This window comes from Abrus precatorius, unplaced genomic scaffold, assembly GCF_003935025.1.
Source record: "Abrus precatorius isolate BTA unplaced genomic scaffold, Abrus_2018 Scaffold6, whole genome shotgun sequence".
Taxonomy (NCBI): Eukaryota; Viridiplantae; Streptophyta; class Magnoliopsida; order Fabales; family Fabaceae; genus Abrus; species Abrus precatorius.
Genome location: NW_020874406.1, coordinates 5,230,271 through 5,250,127, shown reverse-complemented (window position 1 = coordinate 5,250,127; position 19,857 = coordinate 5,230,271). Strand labels below are relative to the sequence as shown.

General features: G+C 35.4%; 1 protein-coding gene across 2 annotated transcripts in view; it reads right to left on the bottom strand.

The window, feature by feature from the left end:
- Positions 1 to 647: 647 nt before the first annotated feature.
- LOC113868444 (mediator of RNA polymerase II transcription subunit 23) overlaps positions 648 to 19,857 on the bottom strand; it is a 39,047-nt gene continuing 19,837 nt past the window's right edge. The window contains exons 11-21 of one of the 2 annotated variants that reach the window (XM_027504028.1): positions 19,276 to 19,438; positions 18,889 to 19,134; positions 11,488 to 11,658; positions 11,175 to 11,288; positions 10,964 to 11,089; positions 5,379 to 5,527; positions 3,818 to 4,058; positions 2,938 to 3,712; positions 1,889 to 2,070; positions 1,286 to 1,389; positions 648 to 1,194 (exon numbers count right to left, since the gene is read on the bottom strand). In XM_027504028.1, coding sequence (XP_027359829.1) covers positions 993 to 1,194; positions 1,286 to 1,389; positions 1,889 to 2,070; positions 2,938 to 3,712; positions 3,818 to 4,058; positions 5,379 to 5,527; positions 10,964 to 11,089; positions 11,175 to 11,288; positions 11,488 to 11,658; positions 18,889 to 19,134; positions 19,276 to 19,438 — 2,473 coding nt within the window. In that variant the 3' untranslated portion in view covers positions 648 to 992. The remainder of the gene's footprint in view (positions 1,195 to 1,285; positions 1,390 to 1,888; positions 2,071 to 2,937; positions 3,713 to 3,817; positions 4,059 to 5,378; positions 5,528 to 10,963; positions 11,090 to 11,174; positions 11,289 to 11,487; positions 11,659 to 18,888; positions 19,135 to 19,275; positions 19,439 to 19,857) is intronic. The other variant, XM_027504029.1, reaches the window with a different exon arrangement.

Genomic DNA, 19,857 nt, shown 5'->3' with positions numbered 1-19,857 from the left:
CTAAAGTCGTCATTGTATAAGAATAAGAGATTAAAAGTCCAAAATCAAGTTAAAAATTCCCTAAAACTGTGATTAAAAGTCGTTTTTGCAAACACATTTGTGATGAGAAAAATTGTGACTCAAATATGAAAAATTGCCTCTTTGATTTTAAGAGAATATTTTAAAAATGTGTATACAAAAAGGATTTTAAAAAATAAATAAAATTATAAAAAAATAAACAATCATAATATCATGTTAATTGTTTGTGTTATGAATTTCATTATTTGAATATTTAAAAATTAATACCATATATGACATGAATGCAATTATAATCGATATGTATATCAACAAATAAAAAAAATATGTGAAAAATAAGACAGAAATTCTTTATAATAATATTGGAAACTAATGAAAAAGAATAGTGCAACTTGGTAGTGCGTTTGTTTCGAGTACAAAATGTCACAGGTTCAAATCCTATTATCCTTATCCTTAATTATTACTTATTATATGATATCACTTTATTATATGAGCAATAATAAGAGATCATATAATGTCATAGGTTCAAATTATTTTCATAAATACAGATCTTAAAAACATTCCCCAAAATCAAGATAAAAAAAAATGTTTGACTTAGAAAGTACGAAAAACACTTTCCTTAAGGGAGGCATGAACAAGTGAAACTGATTTCTACCAGCATTCCAACACTAATTTATTCCTGCTCCAAATTGAACTCGATTTCTTGCTGTATAGAGAAGCTCAATTGATATGCAATATATACATACGCTGTTCTAACACAAAGTTAGGGAGAAACGAATAGTATATACATGGATTTATTTACAACTCTTTATAGTTTCTAAATTGGTCTATGCACTTGTCATATTCTAGACGTCTATAAGTGATTACATAGAAAATACATCCTAAAGAATCCACTAGAAGATGTGTTGATCGTTACCTTTATGAACTGAAAATAGTGCTATGAGCTGATTTCATCAAAATACATACTCATCTTGCACCTAAGTTGCATTCTGAGCTAACTTAGGATGAGAAGCCGCATAGACGGAAGAATTCACATCAGGATTTAGGTGCGAAAGCAGATGTTGAATGTCTGGACGTAAACTATCTGACGCTCTTCCAATTAGAGCCAAAACCTCTGGTCGTGGTTTGCTGCTAGCCATCACAGGCCCTCCCTGCCCCTCATAATGGACGACATGATGACTGAAAACCGAAAGGCAAAAGTGGCAAAAAGATCCAGATTACAATATTTGTCACAAGGTACAAAATTTTTAAACAATTTAGGAAAACTTACAGGTAGTCAATGATATCTGCTACTTCAGACGCATCAACAGCAATCGATGTCTGGGAGTTTTTTCCAAATACGTCCACTAATATACTTAATAGTGATGAGAGAGTCTGACATTTTCAGGTAAGAAAAAATCTATTAACACACGAAATTTTAGTGACCTATATGCACACAATCAAAACTGTAAAGAATGCTTCTTTAGCCTTTATAAGCTCTTATATTGTCATATATATAGTTGATGTGGGACTTTAACAATGTTTATCATGAGGTCAGGAACCTCACAACTATCAGCAAAGTTTCATTATTTGTAATTTTATTAATTTTCTAAAGTCGTTATCACTGAAGTTTCTGATCTTATAGGTGATAATACCATCAACAGATACCAGTGATATGCAACATAGGCTATAATTATCCGTGGTGGCAGGTGTTTGATCGTAGTATTTGTGACTTGAAAAATAAATAACTACCACGTGCATGGATAATTCAAGTTCTTCATAGCTTTGTTCTCAATGTCAAAGTATTGAACACACGAGACAAGCAAAATGAGATGTACACATATATGCACATGGATGTTTTCTTAAGATCATGGGAACTGATGGTTGTCTGTACCTTGTTGAAAAGTGCATGAGCATTGGAAAGTTTTGGAAGGAGTGGACCCATTATGCGGAATGCTATCCTCAACATTGCTACTGATGTTACTGGCCGAAGATGCTTGATGATAGCATTGGTTCCTTCAAGCCATTCTTGAGGGAGGTTACTGAAGAAAGAATGAAGCAAAGCAACCACATTCCCTGTGATCACACAATAAGGTCAGAGTCATTTCAGACAATTGATTACAAGAGATTGAAACTCACCAAACTTTCAATAGAAGCATAATACCCTACTTGGCATTGATCAAATAAGAGAAATGTTATCAACACTACTATAATCTGAAATTTATTGGGAATCAAAAAACTATGTGGGTCCTACCGTCCTAGTTCCTATTTAATGAGTCACTCATCATTTCATAATTGACGACAAATTTCAGCCAATAGAAGAGAATGTGTTTGAAAGAATATGTTAAGGGTGTGTGTTTGCTGGCATTCCTCATCAAAGTAATATACAGTTTAATTTTCACACAGTTGGAAGCTGATAGTGTATTACTGAACTAGCTTTCATATACAAACAAAAGATTTGAACTATTCTCGTCAATGAAATGTTTAGAAACATAAATGAAAATAAATAAGTTAGTGTTGGGTTCTTTTAATTCATAGCTTTCTCATGTCATTGAAATAAATTTTGAGAAATATCTTATAGAACTTCTACCCTGTAGGCTTGGTCACACTTCAGTAGCTGTACTTCATTTTGAGCATTTAACATCTTTTAAAAACCTATTATTGTCCAATAATATTACCGTCTTGCGTTTTCCTTTTTTTCCCCCAAACAACTCAAACAATATATCTTGATACATAAATAATTATAAGACAGACTTTGATACATTGCAACATATGCTTGCCTTGTAAAGCAGATTCCTTTTGTTGGATAGAAGCCATAAATATTTCAAATAACAGAAGTCACATCTTTTAATGCCAAAGACATATTAATGATAGAATTGAAAATCTAATTGAAAGATTAAAGCAAATAATTTTCTAGTAAGCAACCCCTATGCCAAACCATACCAATGGCTGTCGAGGTATTGTCCTGTGCAGCCCACGTTGGATCTAACAAAGCATAGCCAACAGCAGAGTCTATTTCCCCAAGCGACCTAGTCCCATCCTTAAGCCACCAGTTCTCTTTTATAATACGTGTTGTCTCCAAGTAAAGTTGTGCGTGAAACTCAGAAGGAAGTTGAGCCAGTAGTAGGCCACAAGCTTGAATTAACAAGCAAGACAGTTGTTGATATGTATAACCACTTCGAGAAGCAAAATTAGAGGTATTTATTCCAGAAACTGAAGGAGTGGACCTGCCTGCACCTAAGGAATCTGTGCTTCCCCCTGAAGGTGAAGTTGGCAATACCGAACCTTGACCTACACTATTTGAACTAACATGGAGAGCATTGCTGGACTGGATCAAGGTAGGTTGTATATTAACAACAATTTGAACAAGTGACTGTACTATCTGAGAGGCAGATACAGGAAGGGAAAGTATTTCAACAACAGCAGTCTCAAGAACCAACTGAGTGTATGTGCCAGGATCCTGAATTTGGTAGAATGCCTTTTGGCCCTCAGAAGCATTTGTTGGCCCAGATTGAGATCCTGCTGTAGGCTTGCCTTGTGCAGTACGCAATGTATTGTTTGACGCATCTCCCATAGATCCAGATTTTGAATTGTTATGTAATGGAGGGATAACATTATTCACTATTCCCAGTAACAGAGTTGTAAAATAATCCAAAGGAGGGCACATGACAGGATTTGATGAACTTATTTGCTGTGGGAATGACTCTGAAAAGGGAATCTGAAAGAAATACAGTCCCAATAATTGTAGCAGAATAATACAACTTTAAGTTAAATGATTTTAAGGAACACAAGAAGTCTAAGAAGAGAAAATGAAGTTAGTTACCTTACTGACATCAAGTACGTAGAGTATTCGAACAATGAGCTTTCCAGGAAGATGACCATAGAAGTATGCAAGTATGTCACGAACAAATGTAAATCTTAGAGGGTAATAAGCAAGCAATGGAGAATATATGACTAATAGTCTTTCTGCTGTATCCATTGCATCATTTTCAATAAGTCTATAAATAATTAAGGGGATGACTGGAAGCAAACGTGCTGCAATATCATCAAAAAACACTGGATACCTGGAAAAGTACATGCAATTTTCAGTGATGGCACGGGAAGATGCATTATATCCCAACAGTATATACCAAATAAAAAATGTAAACAAAAAGGAACACAGATAATTTGTTGTGGCTGCTCCCATTCCAAACAAAAATGTTGGATACATTAACAAGAATTGTATTCGGTTGTACAATAATTTTGGCAACCATATGACTTTTGGGAATGCTTTCTATAGTTACTTTATGCAACTTAAATTCAATCTGTTCACCATACTTTTTAAGTATTATTGTGCTAAGTCACATCTTGAACCACATTAAATTCTGTGTAATTTTCTTCTCACTATTTTCAGTTAGCAGACCTGGTGTGTGTGGTACATCCAATAGTTGCATTTTAGAGTGAACTAAATGTTGCAAGAGTGAGGAGTTGGGTGTAGTGGGATTTGGGGATTGATGACTAGTGTCAGTGGGATGAAATGTTGGAGGTTTGTAGATGAAATAAAGCATTCCCTAAATTATTGTCATGCGTTATTCCTATTTTTGGAACTCTTAGTACCTTATTACTATCCTGCCCATCTGCTAGATGTATGTACATTGTGAGGTGAAGTTTTTGATACGTCTGGAGAATTTGGGATCTGCTCTGAAGGTTGGAGCAATTTCTGCTAATTGATTTCCAGAGTAAAAGAGGTATAACAGGCTTTACAGTGATACACAGTATTGGTGCTTATTTGATGTTTATGGTTGGACAGAAACATCAAAATTTTCAAGGATGACTCTTCCCCTGGAGCTTATTCCAATCCTTTAGAGGGGCTGGCAGGATTAGCTTTTTCAATATGTATTTACCTGTTCCTTGGTTTGATTTCTCTTGTAGAAGCTTGTTAATTAAGAATGAAGAGGATGTCTTGTCCTATGACTGAACTTTTGTCATCTTATTTCAAATAAGTTTCTTCTTTCATTTAAAAAATTCTGGAGTATAAGACACAAGATCTGACAACTGATAAATATTGCAGAGAAATGATTTTCTCACCTTTACAAGAGATTTATCTTAATCCATTGTTATCACTAATAATCTCTTGTCATTTTGTTCATTTGTTTCTTAATGTTTTAGATAAGAAGAGCATATACAGGTCTCCATTCATTTATTTCAACAATAGCATATTTGTCAATGCTTAGAAGACATAATATGTGCAGAGTGTAAGGTCCTTGGTGCCACAAATAACTCAAAATATTTTGGTTTGAAGTTCCATTTCTATAAACTTGTTTTTCTACCACAATAAATCAAATAAAAGAGGTGCTCAATCTAACAAACAAGACGTGGAGATTATTTGTTCCAATAGAACATACCTATCCTTCCATGCAAGGTGAGTTCCAAGAGCCTTTTGTAGCTCAATCCGTTTAAATATTCCTGAGTAAAGCCAATGTTCAGGACGTCCATGAGTTAAACAGAAGTGTTTTACTCTTTGCTGAAGCTCTTGCCTATCAAGTAGACTAATCTGCAAAAATATTGCCATAACATTAGTAACCTTCATATAAGAAAGACACAGGCTCAACTGCCCCTGCTTTATAATAGATATGTTTACTTGGCCTTTCTTTCATGACAGATCATGATATATCATGGAAATTTACACTAGACACTAGACATGGAAAGGGAATGTTGATCTTTACTACATTGATGAGTTTCTTAATGGTCATGTTTCTTTCTATAAATGTGCAGTTGGGATGCTCTGAGTATTGCGTTGTGACAATAGTTTTCATCTGGTTGGGAGGAAATGCAGTACTGAACGAATTTAATGGTTTGTGAAAAGAATATGATATTGTTCACAATTTAAAGAGGATCAGGAGGAAAAATAAATTGCAATTGTCAGTAAAACCAATGCATGAAACCCAAAATGTGAAATCTCACAACTAGAATCTCATTTCTTCAGTAAAAGGCAAAAGAATTTGAGAGCAAAATTTTCAAATGGTTCCAAATTTATTTTTACACCTGACTTGAGCAGTGCAACTATATCAGAAATCTTGATGAGTAAAGATTGGAAACAGCAAAACAAATAGAATGAACTAGAACTAAAGGACAAATGAGTTGACTATTTGGCATCAGAAATAAAAGTCACTAACTATCAGCAAGTTTGATCTGTTCTCAAATTTCTTTCTCATTCTTTCATTTATTAATCTCTAGAAAGGAAGGTCAAGGATGGGATTTGTTGAAATCTTTGTATTTCCATTATTAATGTAGTTACCACTCTTTCCTTCTATATAGAAATCTGTCTGATTTGATTTGTAATTAAGTTAATTAGTAGCAACGGTAATTTTTCATTCAATCCCTATATAGGGGGATTCAGTTTGTACAAAAATATATTATAAATACTGTTATATATATGTAATTATAGTAATAAGGCAAGTGTATCTTTGTAATTATGTTTATTAGATAACTGAATATTTTGTAAATATTCTATAGCACCAATAAAGAGAATAGATTGCATGACTCCTAGTCTAGTAAAAAAGGGTCGAGCAAGACCCAAAAGAACCTTAGATGAAGTTACTAAAAGAGAAATTTTGATTAACTAGATTTTTGAAAGCTCAATTGCATTGTGTGATCTATGTAGCTGACCTCACCTAGTGAGATAAAGCTTGGTTGTTATTGTTGTTGTTATATTCCTCGTTTGTGAATCCCATATTTTAGAGTCTGGTGCTTCTGAGTTTTGACCACATTGCCGTAATCCCTTTCTTTTCTCATATTTGTCACAACCTAAAACAGCACACTACATCACTCTTGCTGATGGTTCAAAAGCTAATGCCATTGGTTTTGGACAAACTAAGCCCGCTCCTAATTTATCCTTAAATTTTGTTCTTCTTGTGCCTGGTTGTCCCTTCAATTTGGTCTTAGTCAACTTACTCGTACTCACAATTGTTTTGTAATGTTTACTGCTGACTCTTTCTCAATACAGGACCAGAATACATCTCAGACAATTGGTGCAAGATTTGAATCACATGAACTCTACTATTTCCAGGCTTCATCCTTTGTTGTCTGCACTATTACATACTCCCCACTTCCCTTACATCGTGGTCTAGGTCATCCAAGTCTGAATAAATTGAGAAAACGGTTCCTCACATCTTTCATTTGACTTCTTTGGAGTGTGAATCACGTCAATTAGGTAAGCATGCTCAGCCTCTTTTCAAGTGTTGTCCATGGTTAAGCAAATTATCCATTTCATCTTGTTCATTAAGATGTTTGGGGTCCAAGTTGTGTTAATTCTATCTTTGGACACATGTACTTTGTTATTTTTATTAATGAGACAACTACTTAAGATGTACTTAGATTTTTCTAATGAAAGAATGCTCAGAATTATTTACATTTTTTCAGAATTTTTGAAAATGAGATTCAAACACAATTTGGTTGCTCTATTCATATCTTGCATAATGATAATGCAAAAGAATATTTTTCTACATTCTTCAATCATTTTATGACTTCTCATGGCATGATTCATCAATCCGCTTGTCCACACAATTCGAAAAAAATGGTGTTCATGAAGAAAAATCGACATATTATTGAAACTGCTTGTAGTCTTTTGTTACATGCATGCACATTTATAACTTTGGGGAGATGTTGTACTTGCAGCAACCTTTTTAATAAAAATAAGATGCCATCCTCTACTTTAAATAACAAAGTACCTCATTCAATTATGTTTCGTAATGATTGCCCATTTAAAATTCCTCCACGTGTTTTTTGTTCTACTTGTTTTGTCCATGATCTCACTCCAAGTCTTGACAAATTATCCACTCATGTTGTTATGTGTCTGTTCTCGGGTTATTCTCAAGTGCAGAAAGGATACAAGTACTATTCCCCAACTTCTTCTTTACCTACCACTCCTCATCCCTCACTACCTACCAGCTTCGATCTCATCTTGCTCCCTTGGCAGAAGTACTTGTGCAAGTCTCCAACAAATCATCTCCTACTCCAATTGCTCTACCTACTCCAGATCCACCTGAGACAAATGTTGACTTTCCAATAGCTTGTAACAAAAAGACATGTTCAACTGGTAATCCTCATCCCATTTATAATTTCTTGAGCTATCATTGTTTGTCCTCTTCCTATTATGCCTTTGTGTCTGCCCTTTCCTCTGTTACCATTCCTAAAACTGTCTAGGAAGCTCTTTCTCATCCAAGGTGGCAACAGACTATGTTTTATGAAATGCAACCTTAGAATCTAGTAGATTTGGCCACTTGTTCCTCTCTTAGAAATTTACAGTTGGGTGTTTTCTATCAAAGTGGGTCCAAATGGACAGATTGATAAACTAAAAAGCCCATTTGTTGGCTAAAAGGCTACACACAAACTTTCGGGCTTAACTATGGCGACACCTTCCCCAGTCACAAAGATGGCCTCAGTTTGTCTCTTCTTATCCATGGCTGCCATATGCTCCTAGCCTCTATATCAACTAGATATAAAAATGCATTTTTTCATTATTTTGTTGCTCAAGGGGAGTCATGAGAATTTGTTTACAGGTTACATAAAGCTTTATATGGCCTTAAGCAAAGCCCTCAAACATGGGTTGTTAGATTTAGTACAGTTCTTCAATATTTTAAAATGATTCACAGTGTATTTATCTTGTCTATGTAGATGATAGTGTTACTACATGCAATGATCATGATGGTATCACCTTGACTCCATACATTTGTTTCAACATTTCCAAACCAGGACATAGGTCAATTACGATATTTCCTTGGGATTGAAGTAGAAAAATAGGTGTTGTCATATCTCTGAGAAAATATGCTCCTGATATTTTATACGAAATAGAGATGTTGAATTGTAAGCTTGTTGACACTTCTATGGATCGAAATGGAGTAAACCTTCACCTTAGTCCCTAAAATATGTAGTGTCGTTCAAATCAATCTCTTAAATTTTAAATTTTAGTCCTTGGGATTAAAAAACGTTAATCACATTAATCCTTATCGTTAGACGTTAAAATTGACTAAGAGAGTGATGATTTGTTATGTTAAGTGATACATAGGAGTCTATTCTAGACACAAAATGATGTCGTTTTTAGAATCTTTCAAAAAATAATTCATTTTTATTCCTGACTTCTGAAATTTTTGGGCAATAAGGTCTCATTCTCTTCTTCTGTTTTGCCTTCTTCCATGACATCTATTTTGGCCACCACTGCAATGGTGTTCACTATGCCAAACCTCTCACAAGCAGCTCCAGCATAAATTGTTGCACCTCCATTCGTAGTAGTCTCACTCTTCCTCTCTCTCTCCACTATTCTCCCTTTTGTTCAACCCAAGATCCCATCCTTTCTCTCTCAAATACAACCCAACAAACTCAAGTTCCCGCCAACCTAACCCTCATCCCGCAACTGCCTCTCTTTCTCTGCCATGCCTATGTCGCATGGTTTCACAACAATCTTTGTCTCTACTACAATGAGTGCCTCAACACGCCAACAATGAATCCTTCCTTGTTTTATCTTTTCACTGCTTTGACCCCTCCAATTACGAGAATTCCTCCTTTGACTTTGACAAAACAAATCCCTACCATGCCTTCTTCCTCATCCAATCCATTTTAGACCTTCGCTAGAACCTCCAAGCTCAAGGCTTGGATCTGGTGGTTTGGGTGGAGAAACCCGAGACAGAGGAGCTTTGTAGCATAAACACCATTTCAATAGTGGCTAGAGGAAGGAAAGAAGATGCCATGGAAAAAGGCAAAGAAGGAAGAGACCTTATTGCCTGGAAATTTCAAAAGTCAGGGATGAAAATGAACTATTTTTGAAAAAATCTAACACGACTACAGTTTGTGTTCGAAATGAATTTTCACGTGTCACTTAATGTAACAAATCATCACTCCATTAGTCAATTTTAATGTCTCTCAACAATAAATACTAACATCATTAGTCAAGTCACATATTTCAGAAACTAAAGTGAGGGTTTACCCAATCCAAATGTCAAGATTATTCTGGATTAGAGGGAGTTATATTCAGATCCAAGTAAATACTGGAGATTAGTTGGGAACTTGAATTATCTTAATATGATCAGGTCATACATATCCTTTGTAGTCAATGTTATAAGTCAATTTCTTAACTCTCCTTGTCATACTCATTGGGATGTAGTGGTTTGAATCTTGAGATACATCAAGGGTTCCTCTGGACTAAGAAAGGATTAGTCTGTGAGAACAAGGGTCACACTGATATTGTTGCATGCCCAGATGCAAATTGGGCTGGTTTTCCAAGTGATAAACGACCAACTTCAGGATGCTGTGTACTTCTTGGAGGTAATCTTATTGCTTGGAAGAGTAATAAAATGAATGTTGTAGCCAGATCAAATGTCAAAGCCAAGTATCAAGCAATGGCTATTATCACATTTGAACCTGTATGGCTAAAGAAACTTATTTCTGAGTTAAAGTTTTGCAAGGTATGACCTATGAGGCTTATTTGTTATAACCAGGCAGCTTTACACATTGCCTCTAATCCTGTCTTTCATAAGCAGACCAAACATAGAGATTGATTGCCGCTTTATTTGCAAGAAGATTATTTCTGGCTAATATCATTAGTGAATTCTAATAATCAGCTGGCGGACATGCTTACTAAGTCACTGCAAGGTCCAAGGATAACATGTATTCATGACAAGCTTGATGCATATGAGAATCTTTGTATTTCCATTATTAATACAGTTACCACTCTTTCCTTGTATATAGAAATATGTCTGATTTGATTTGTAATTAAGTTAATTAGGACTTAGGAGTACCTGTAATTACTCATTCAATCCCTATATCAAGGGGATTCAGTTTGTACAGAATTATATTACAAATACCCTGGCTATGGAATGTAATTATTCATTCAGCTTTTACCCAAAACAATCAGTATTTCTGTGCAAGTGGATTCATACTGTGCTCACAAGAAAGATAAAAGTACACAATCACAGATGAGTTTGAATATACATACCACAATACGCAAAGCATGTGGATCATCATCACGATCAATAAGTGCCAAAAGCAAGATATCCAAAGGAAGTAACTCATTTGTCCAAACAAAATAGACAAGGCTTGCACAAGCTTTTAGCAGAAGGTCCTATAAAGTGAAAGCATATGAAAAGTGCTACATATAGGTACTGCTCAACACAAGTGAAAGATAAATCCACATTACAGCCATTAACCTGTAAGGAGTGTCCTTGTTGAAGCTCTATCTGCATATGATGAAGCAGAACATCCACCATTGTGTAAATATTAGATGTCACCTCTTCAGGAGAGAATTCCCGCAGGACTGGTCCCTAGATAAATATGGAAAAATGCTTTTTGATGGCACACAAGATTTTGAGAAATAGAAAATAAAGAGCTATAAAAGAAAGAATATAATGTGGCATTGAAATAAATGGAAAATTTTTACATAACAAAGATGAATTTATTTCAAAGTTTAAAAGGGTACTGGTAAAATAAGAAGCATTAAGAATGTGGATAAAAGATTAATACCAGGTTTCCACTGTTAATGTTTTCTGCATGGCCATACATTAATATCAATGCACCAGCACATAGGTATTGTCGATGCTGAGTGAAACTATGACTGATATAGGTCACAACGTAATTAGGATCAGCTGATGGTGAAAGAAGCTGGGTGCACTGGTGTATTACAGTGGTTTTTGCCTGCACATGTCTAGAACATTAATTTACATATAAAATCAGCACACAAAAACGACGAATTTCTAAATAACATACATTTACTAGACTCTGTACCTCAACCGAGATGTATAATATACACCAGTGTTACTTACTCTATTGCTTAAAAGTATCTAATGCACAGAAACACTTGAAAGAAGATATAGCTGTATAAACAACTGCAATTTGTGGTATATTTAATTTGGTAAATTTTTACATATTGATGTTAGCACTTCAATGGTGTATGACAAGGATCAACTCTTCTAAAAGCTAAGTTTCTGAAGGTTTTTATCTAGCCTATTATGAAATTCCTTTAGGCTTGACATAGAACACACCCATCCAACATCATTCTGAAATTCAATTTAATTAGGAAGAATGAGGGAAAAAAAGGAGGGTTTCCCAATAACCATCGGAATACACCATTGGTTGACTTTGATCCCTTATCATTTTACCTAAGTTTCAGATGTATAAAGTAATGATTTTAACACAAAATTGGTTATTGAATTAGAAGAGACTAGTTCACTGTTCAACAGTTTAAATACAGTCAAACCAGTATAAATGTATGTGTGTATGATTAAAATTAACTACCTAGATTAGTGGAAGATACTAGTTCCTTTAGCTGAGGCCATTGATTAAAACTACATGATCTTAGTAACAACATTTGCAACATTTTGGATTGTTTTCAACATTTCGTTTATATAAGGTTAAGGTTAACAAAACTTTTAAAAAAAATACATATACAATTAAACATGACTTGGAAGCTCAGTGGATGAGTCACTATTCAGCATGCACGATGATCAACATTTAACATTTGAACCACAAGGTGAAAGTTTTCAGCTTTTTGCAATTTCAGTTCAAATATACAGTCCAATTCAGGTGGAATTCACTGGCTTTGGCCGATTCACTGGTTCTGAATCTGATTCTTGGATGAAGCGGTTCTATGGCTTGGCCAAACCAGTTAGCAGTCCAACTCACAGTTAAATGGGTCAGCCAGCCACTCCAGTTTCATTTTAAAAAACAATGGTACAAACTAAGCATGTTCAAGCTTTAGTGCCTCAAGCTTGCTTTCTGGGGGACATTTCAGAGAGAAAATATATACTAAAGTAGAATTGTGGAGAGATGCCTTGGAATCATATGGTTTCTACTTAAGAAGCAAACAAAGTGTACTGGAAGTAAGTTCAAGAAGAATTGTCTTACAGGTGAAATTGACAAACACCAAACCATGAGTCACACAATTTAGGTACATTGGATTTATCATATAAAGCAATGGAGTGATTGAGGAAGCTGTAAATCATAGAATTTAAATCAGACAAAGGAAATAGCAAAATATTTTCGGTATTAGTTATCATCAGAAGGTGCATCTCAAGCTCAGAAATTTAATCAAACAACCATAGGAAAGCTTTAAAACAACCATAGGAAAGCTTTATCAAATTTGTAGAATGGTACCATTCATTTCTTTTATCAAAATAGGTTACAACAAAGTCTATATATATAGACTGAGTGGCTGGACTCAATGAACTAAAAAAGGAAATAATTTATGGTTGGCTTGCTTGGACCAATAAAACGAAGTATCCAGACTCTGTTTAGAAAAAAACCAATTGGTAAATAAATCAGTTTGATATTCGGGAGTCACAAATTCGTTAATTTGAAGAGTCATTTTCAATTATTCGATTTATTAGATCTTGAATTTTGATGAATTTTTTTTTTTTTTAAGCGATTCATAGAAGAATGAATCGAGGAAAAAAATCTATGAATATCCCAACTACAAGAAGATCCTATCTGCCTCTAATCCTATATTTACATGATTCTATTTTAAATATTATACAATTGTCCAATCCTGTCATAATGATAACAGAATCATCAAATTAAATATTATACAATTGTCCAATCCTGTCATAATGTCTATTTAATTCTAACTCTGCCTATGGCCCCATAGTTGGTCCCAACCCTGAATAGAGGAGAAGGGTTGTGTTAGGCCTTTAGAAGCCAATGTAAAACTTGTTGAAACCTTTTATGTATTACACACTATGACATTGTGCTAAGGCTAAGTCATTACTCGGAAATAATGCACAATATGGCTCAAGTACAGTGTCAAATGAGCTAGAGCCTCTACATCAGTGCCCAAATGTAGTGTTAAATGAGCAAGGGTCTTCACATTTGGTTAGACGAATGTGGGTAAAAAGTTAGTCTAGGAACTCGTCTTTTAGTTTGGTTCATGGAATATTAGTACCTTGGTAGGAAAGTTGTTGAAAGTAGTGGACAATATGATTTGTTGAAGATTAACATCATGTGCCTTCGAAAAACAAAATAGGTTGGAAATAAGGCTAAGGAGCTCGATACTGTAAGTTTCAAACTTTGGTACATAGGAAAAGTCAAGGAATGGAGTAGGCATAATTGTGGATACTACTTGGGAAAAAAAAAAACGTGGTAAACATTAAAATGACTAAAGATAGGATCATTTCCTTGAAGTTATTGGTTGCACATGATTCTATTAGCATCATCGGTACTTATGCTCTGCAAGTAGGCTCAAAATCCCTTTTGAAAGCAAAGTTTTGGGAGGATTTAGATGGGCTGATCAAAGACATTCCACAAATCAAAAAGATTTTCCTAGATGGAGATTTTAATGGTCATGTTAATTGTGAGACAACAATTTACAAAGGTTCATGGTGGTTTTGGTTTTGGAGAGTTAAATGAAGGACAATCTATCTTTGATTTCTCAATAACATACGATTTTAAGATTATGAATACTTGTTTTACAAAGAAGGAAGAATATTTTATCACTTTTAAGAGTGGGTTTCAAGGTCACAAATCAATTTTTTTTTGGGAAGAAATCTAGACAAAGGAATTTGCAAGGATTAAAAAGGAATTCCACAAGAGAGCCTTACTACACAACATAGGATCTTGGTCCTTGATGTTTGTTTTAAGACTAATAACCAGGTAATTTGACAAGTCATTGTTTTAAGAATTAAGTGGTGGCTACTTAAAGTTAAAGGTGAGAAACAATTGAACTTTAAAAACTGTTAAGATGTTCAATATTAGTTAGAAATAGAGCCAGAATACTTCTTATAAGGGTTAGGGTAGTTCTTCTCCTATGAGCTAACTTTTGGGAGTGAGTTAGGCCTAAGTTTCTTAACATGGTATTAAAGCTTATCCAGTTTGAATGTTGGGCCACCGATGCACATGTCCAGTCCTACAAAGATTAAAGAGAAGATGTCCAACCTTAGAAGACTTATAAGGTTGTGTAGCATAACTATTCCTTGCATGCTTTGTCTAATTGACATATATCACACTGAAGCCATTCTGAATTTTTATTAAATATGGAATGTAACATATGTCTGAGATACACAAAATTAGGGTGACTTAGACAGTAGAGCCACAACATTGCATTATTTCCTCTTTTTCACTACTTGCAACATTACTTCTTCCTCTTCCTCTTGGTTGTTCCTTGTTATCAACTTGAAGGAAGTAGAGACCTTCAGATTCCTCAGCATTGCCAATCCTCCTCCCAGAATCCATTGCCTGAAATTCGCACACATCTTGAAGGAACTTAATAACATAGTTAAGATCTTGGGTAAGTTTATTGATTGATAAAAGGTCGCAGTCTAACTTTGCAACATAAAAGACAGAATTAAGTGTAATGTCCTTTGATATTGCAACCAGGCCTTTACCAGCCACCTTAGATGTTGATCCATCAGCAATTGTTACTAAGGAATCATCTTCACATGGGGTATATTGATCAAAGAGTGTGATGTCTCCGGTCATGTGGTCAGAAGCCCTAGTGTCTACAATCCATGGTTTGTATTTATCATGTCTAACAAAAAATGCACTAGGTATATTACCCTTATGTGCCAATAGACTTGCTGTAGAGGAAGTTGTATTTGTAGAGGGAAAGTTTGTTGTAGTTTTTGCAAGGCCTCCATTTGTTCTTTACTAGATGGTTCTGGTTCAGCTATAGCACCTAATTTTCCTAGTTGTCCATTAGTAGAAGCCACATTGACCCGGTTTTCCCCCTTGCCACAATAAACTCTGCTGGTTTACCATGGATGGACCAGCATATGTCTCAGATATGTCCATATTTGTTCTAGTGATCACACTAGGCTCGTGACTTCCTCGAATGATTTGGCAAGTATGCCTTGGTAGCAAGGACTGAGTACTTCAATGTTCTGACTTTGGTTTGGAACTCCCAGCATGATTTTCTTCTTTCTCTCTTCCCTTCTCACTTCTGAAAATGCCTTGCGGATGCTTGGAAGGGGCTTTGTTCCCAAAATTCATCCTTGTACTTCATCAAGGTTCTTATTTAGGCCTAGCAGAAACATATAGACCTGGTCATTTTCTATCAACTTCTTATATTCTTTTCTGTCTTCTGTACACTTCCATTCGACGTCCTCGTAAACATCTAATTGATGCCAAAACCGGGTGAGTATTATAGTATTGTGTGACTGTAGAGTCAATTGCTGCAGATCATGGAAAATAATCTTTGAATATTGAGGATGTGTTGTCGACATTGGTGTAGTTTTCTTCAGCTGCACTCCAGATTTTGTGGGCTGTGCCATAGTACATGAATTTTTCCCCTGTTTCATTGGTCATCGAATTCAAACAGCCATGACATTACAAGGCTCTTTTCAAGTTTCCATTTCTGGTAGCTGGAATCCTTTTCTGGTTCCTTGGACTCTCCATTGATGTACTCTTCTTTTCCCTTCTCTTGAAGGTAAATTCGGACTGATGCAGCCCATTGAGTGTAATTCTGGCTATTCAGCTTGTAGCTAGTAATTGGTAGATGTAGAATAGTTGGTGAAACATGGGTTTGTCCCTCTCTTGCCTTAGGTTTTGGGTCAATGACCTTGTCTGCCATAGATTGAAGGTATGTAATGAAATGGAGCTGGAATATATTTGGGTTTCTTGAGATATTGTGAACATTATAAAGATATCCTGACAAATACATAAATGTGAGAGTTTATTTTGTCTCAGATCTGATTTGCAATGTTGTTGAAATCACGATTAAAATTGCAGGATCGCATGATTTTACAACCCTAAACCTCCCTCACCATCTTAATCGGAATGGGGATTGCAAATGTGGAAGATCGGCCAAGATCCCGATCTTTTCCCATAGGATCATAGGATCGGAGATCCGACCCTGGGCGCAGCTTTCTGGATCAGATTCTGGCCTTGGATTTTTGGGTTGGGCTTTTGTGGGTTGGGTTTCTGGGTCGGGTTTTTCTGACCCAGTTTTTAAAAATAGATGTAGAGTCATTTTTTCCCCAAATATTTCCCATTCTCTCATCTTCTCTCTTTCGTGCAAGTGCGACCCATTCTCTCATCTTCTCCCTTGTGACCCATTCCCTCATCTTCTCTCTTGCAACCCATTTCCTCATTTTCTCTCTTGCAACCCATTCTCTCATCTTCTCTCTTTGGTGTGACAGTCACTCCATCTTCTCTCTTCCGTGCTGCGAACCAGGGTGGTGTGGTTGGTTGCTGTTTGTTGGTGTTTGTCGTCGGTTGGTGCTTGCTGTTCTGGTTTGCTATTGGTTTTGTGTTAGTCAGTGTTTGCGGTTCTGATTTGCTCTTCCTATTAGTTTCGTGTTGATTGGTGTTTGCTGGTTCGCTGTTCTGTTTCCCAATTCTCTATGGGTGTGGCTGGTTCTATTTGGGTGAGTCTGTCTTAGCTCTGTGTGGGTGGATCTGCGTGGGTCTCAGTTCTTCATTTCGCCTCTGTTTTTGTTCTTTAATTGCTGCATGGCGGATAATATGAGGAAGGAAGTTGGTGGCTGTGGAAAAGGAAAGGGAATTTAATAGGTTATGTATATACCAAATTTACTATATGTTATGTAATTAGGTTGATATCATTAGATTTAGTTCCATTCTTTCTGATCCAGGAATGTATCAACAGGTAGTTAGGAAGTTAAATTAATTGCCTATGACCAGGCCAGAAATTTAATATTTCATTTTCTGTTGGTGTTATCATTCAATTCCTTAATTTTCCTTGTGATAGCTATTGGAATGCTATGGTTCAAATCCTAAGAAACATTAAGGGATCTCCTAGGAGATACACTCAAATAGAGGTCATTCTGATATTGTTGCATACATAGATGCAGATTGGGCAGGTTGCCCAATAGATAGACGGTCAAACATTAGAATATTGTGTTCTTGTTGCAAGAAATTTAATTTCTTAGAAGAGTAAGAAACAAAATGCTGTGGCTGGGGCAAAGTATTAAGCTATGATTCTCACCGTGAGTGAACTCACATAGCTGAAACACCTCCAAGAGTTGTGCTTCTATGAAATAGGCTCAATGAACCTAATTTGTGATAACCAAGCAGCTTTACTATGAGCAAACTAAGCGTATTGAGATGGATTGTCACTTCATTCATGAGAAGATTATGTCTAAAGAAACTACCACCTCATTTGCCTGCTTTAATGAACAATTCAGAAATATGTATACTATGTCTCTCCAAGGACCAAGGATAGCTTACATCTGTGGCAAGCTCGATCCATACAACGTATATGTTCCAGCTTAAGGGGAAGTGTTGAGATATTCTGAAGAATTTAGAGATATCCCAGCAGCTATGATATAAATGTAATTGAGTTGATTTTGTCTCAGACCTGATTTGTATTTATGCATATACCAGATTTACTATATATTATGAAATCAGGAAGATCTGATTAGATTTAGTTCCACTCTTTCTTCTTTTCAGTTTCTCGTATCTATATATTTGTGTACCCTTTGTACAGTTTGATTATAAATACACACATATTTCAGTCCCTTTGTGCAGTCTCAAGTGGGTTCATGCTTTAGATTATTAAAATGCCAATGCTCAATGTAATGGAATGGTATTTAATGGAATAAATCCCATCCCACTCCATCAAAATCCTCCACTTTAGTCCCCCCCATATCCAGGGATATGAAATGGAAACAAACAAATTAATTTTGTTAGAAATATGCAAATATGAAAACATGTAATTATAGTAATACTGTAATTAGGGAGATGATATGCTGTATTTAGAGAAATAATATTCCTGTAATTATCGTAATTAGGTAACCATAATATCTCTGTAATTAATTTTTGATTTAATGCTCCTAGTATAAATAAATGCTTCGGTTGAGACACGGATTCACTCAATGCTCTTTCGTTTTCTTTTCTCTTAACAAATTTCAATAATTAAATTTCAGTTTTAGCAGCTTTGTTATAATCTGTCAAATTAATACAAATTTTATAACAAACCTGCTGCCATGCTTGTATTGCAAGGCTCCTTTTATCTATTCGACCACTCAATGCTTCACGCAGAACCGAAGGGAAATGATGTAGTGTTTTTTCTGACCATGTATGCTGACTAGTGGCCATTATTTGTTCTAACATATTTTGGAGATAAAGCAAGTGATCAGCATCAGCAATCCCACGAGTTTTAATAAGGATAGCAAGTGTTATAACAGTCACTCGATTCAATGTTTCAGTAAATTCTGTTGGACCCTGCAAATAGTTCAGAAAATAAAAATGGTTACAAGAAATAAAGCATCAGGCCTGCTTAGTGTGAATAGTAAGCTCAAATGAAAAAGAAAAATAACTGGGAAAGAAAAATAAAACTTCCAGGTTCAAGACCAAAGTAAATACCTTTCCTTCCCTTTTAACCAAGAAGAAATCTCTCAATGAGAAAATAAGATTCAGGCACAGATTTTCAGCCAATCTAAATACTCGATGATCTCCTCGTTTTCCTTTTATAGCAGAAATGATTTTCGTAACATCATACATCAGAGCTTTGCTTTTTCCCTGGTACCTACACAAAATGAAAATTTTATATTTGTATTCGGTATAGCTATACCATGCACTTAGCTGGTAGCTGTTACTACAGCTGGCTGTTAGAAGTTTATTTCGGTAGTAGTTGTAGTTATAGCAACTAAAGATTTGTGCTACTGACACAGCTCTGGGATGTGGCTTACCATCCTCAATATAAATGTATCTGTACTCTCAGATTATAATCAGAATAAAGATTACACACTTTTCTCTCAATTTCGTCTTCTCTCTTAAATTCTCTCAACCATAGTTTTGTCACATGGTACATAAAGTGCTCTTTGATCTTCAATTCCCAACCATCTCCTCATACCCCCATCCGGACATTCTCTTATGATGACTGACACTATCTCTGTACAAGGTCCAATGACCTTTTCTCACTACCTCCCGTTAATTAGATGATAA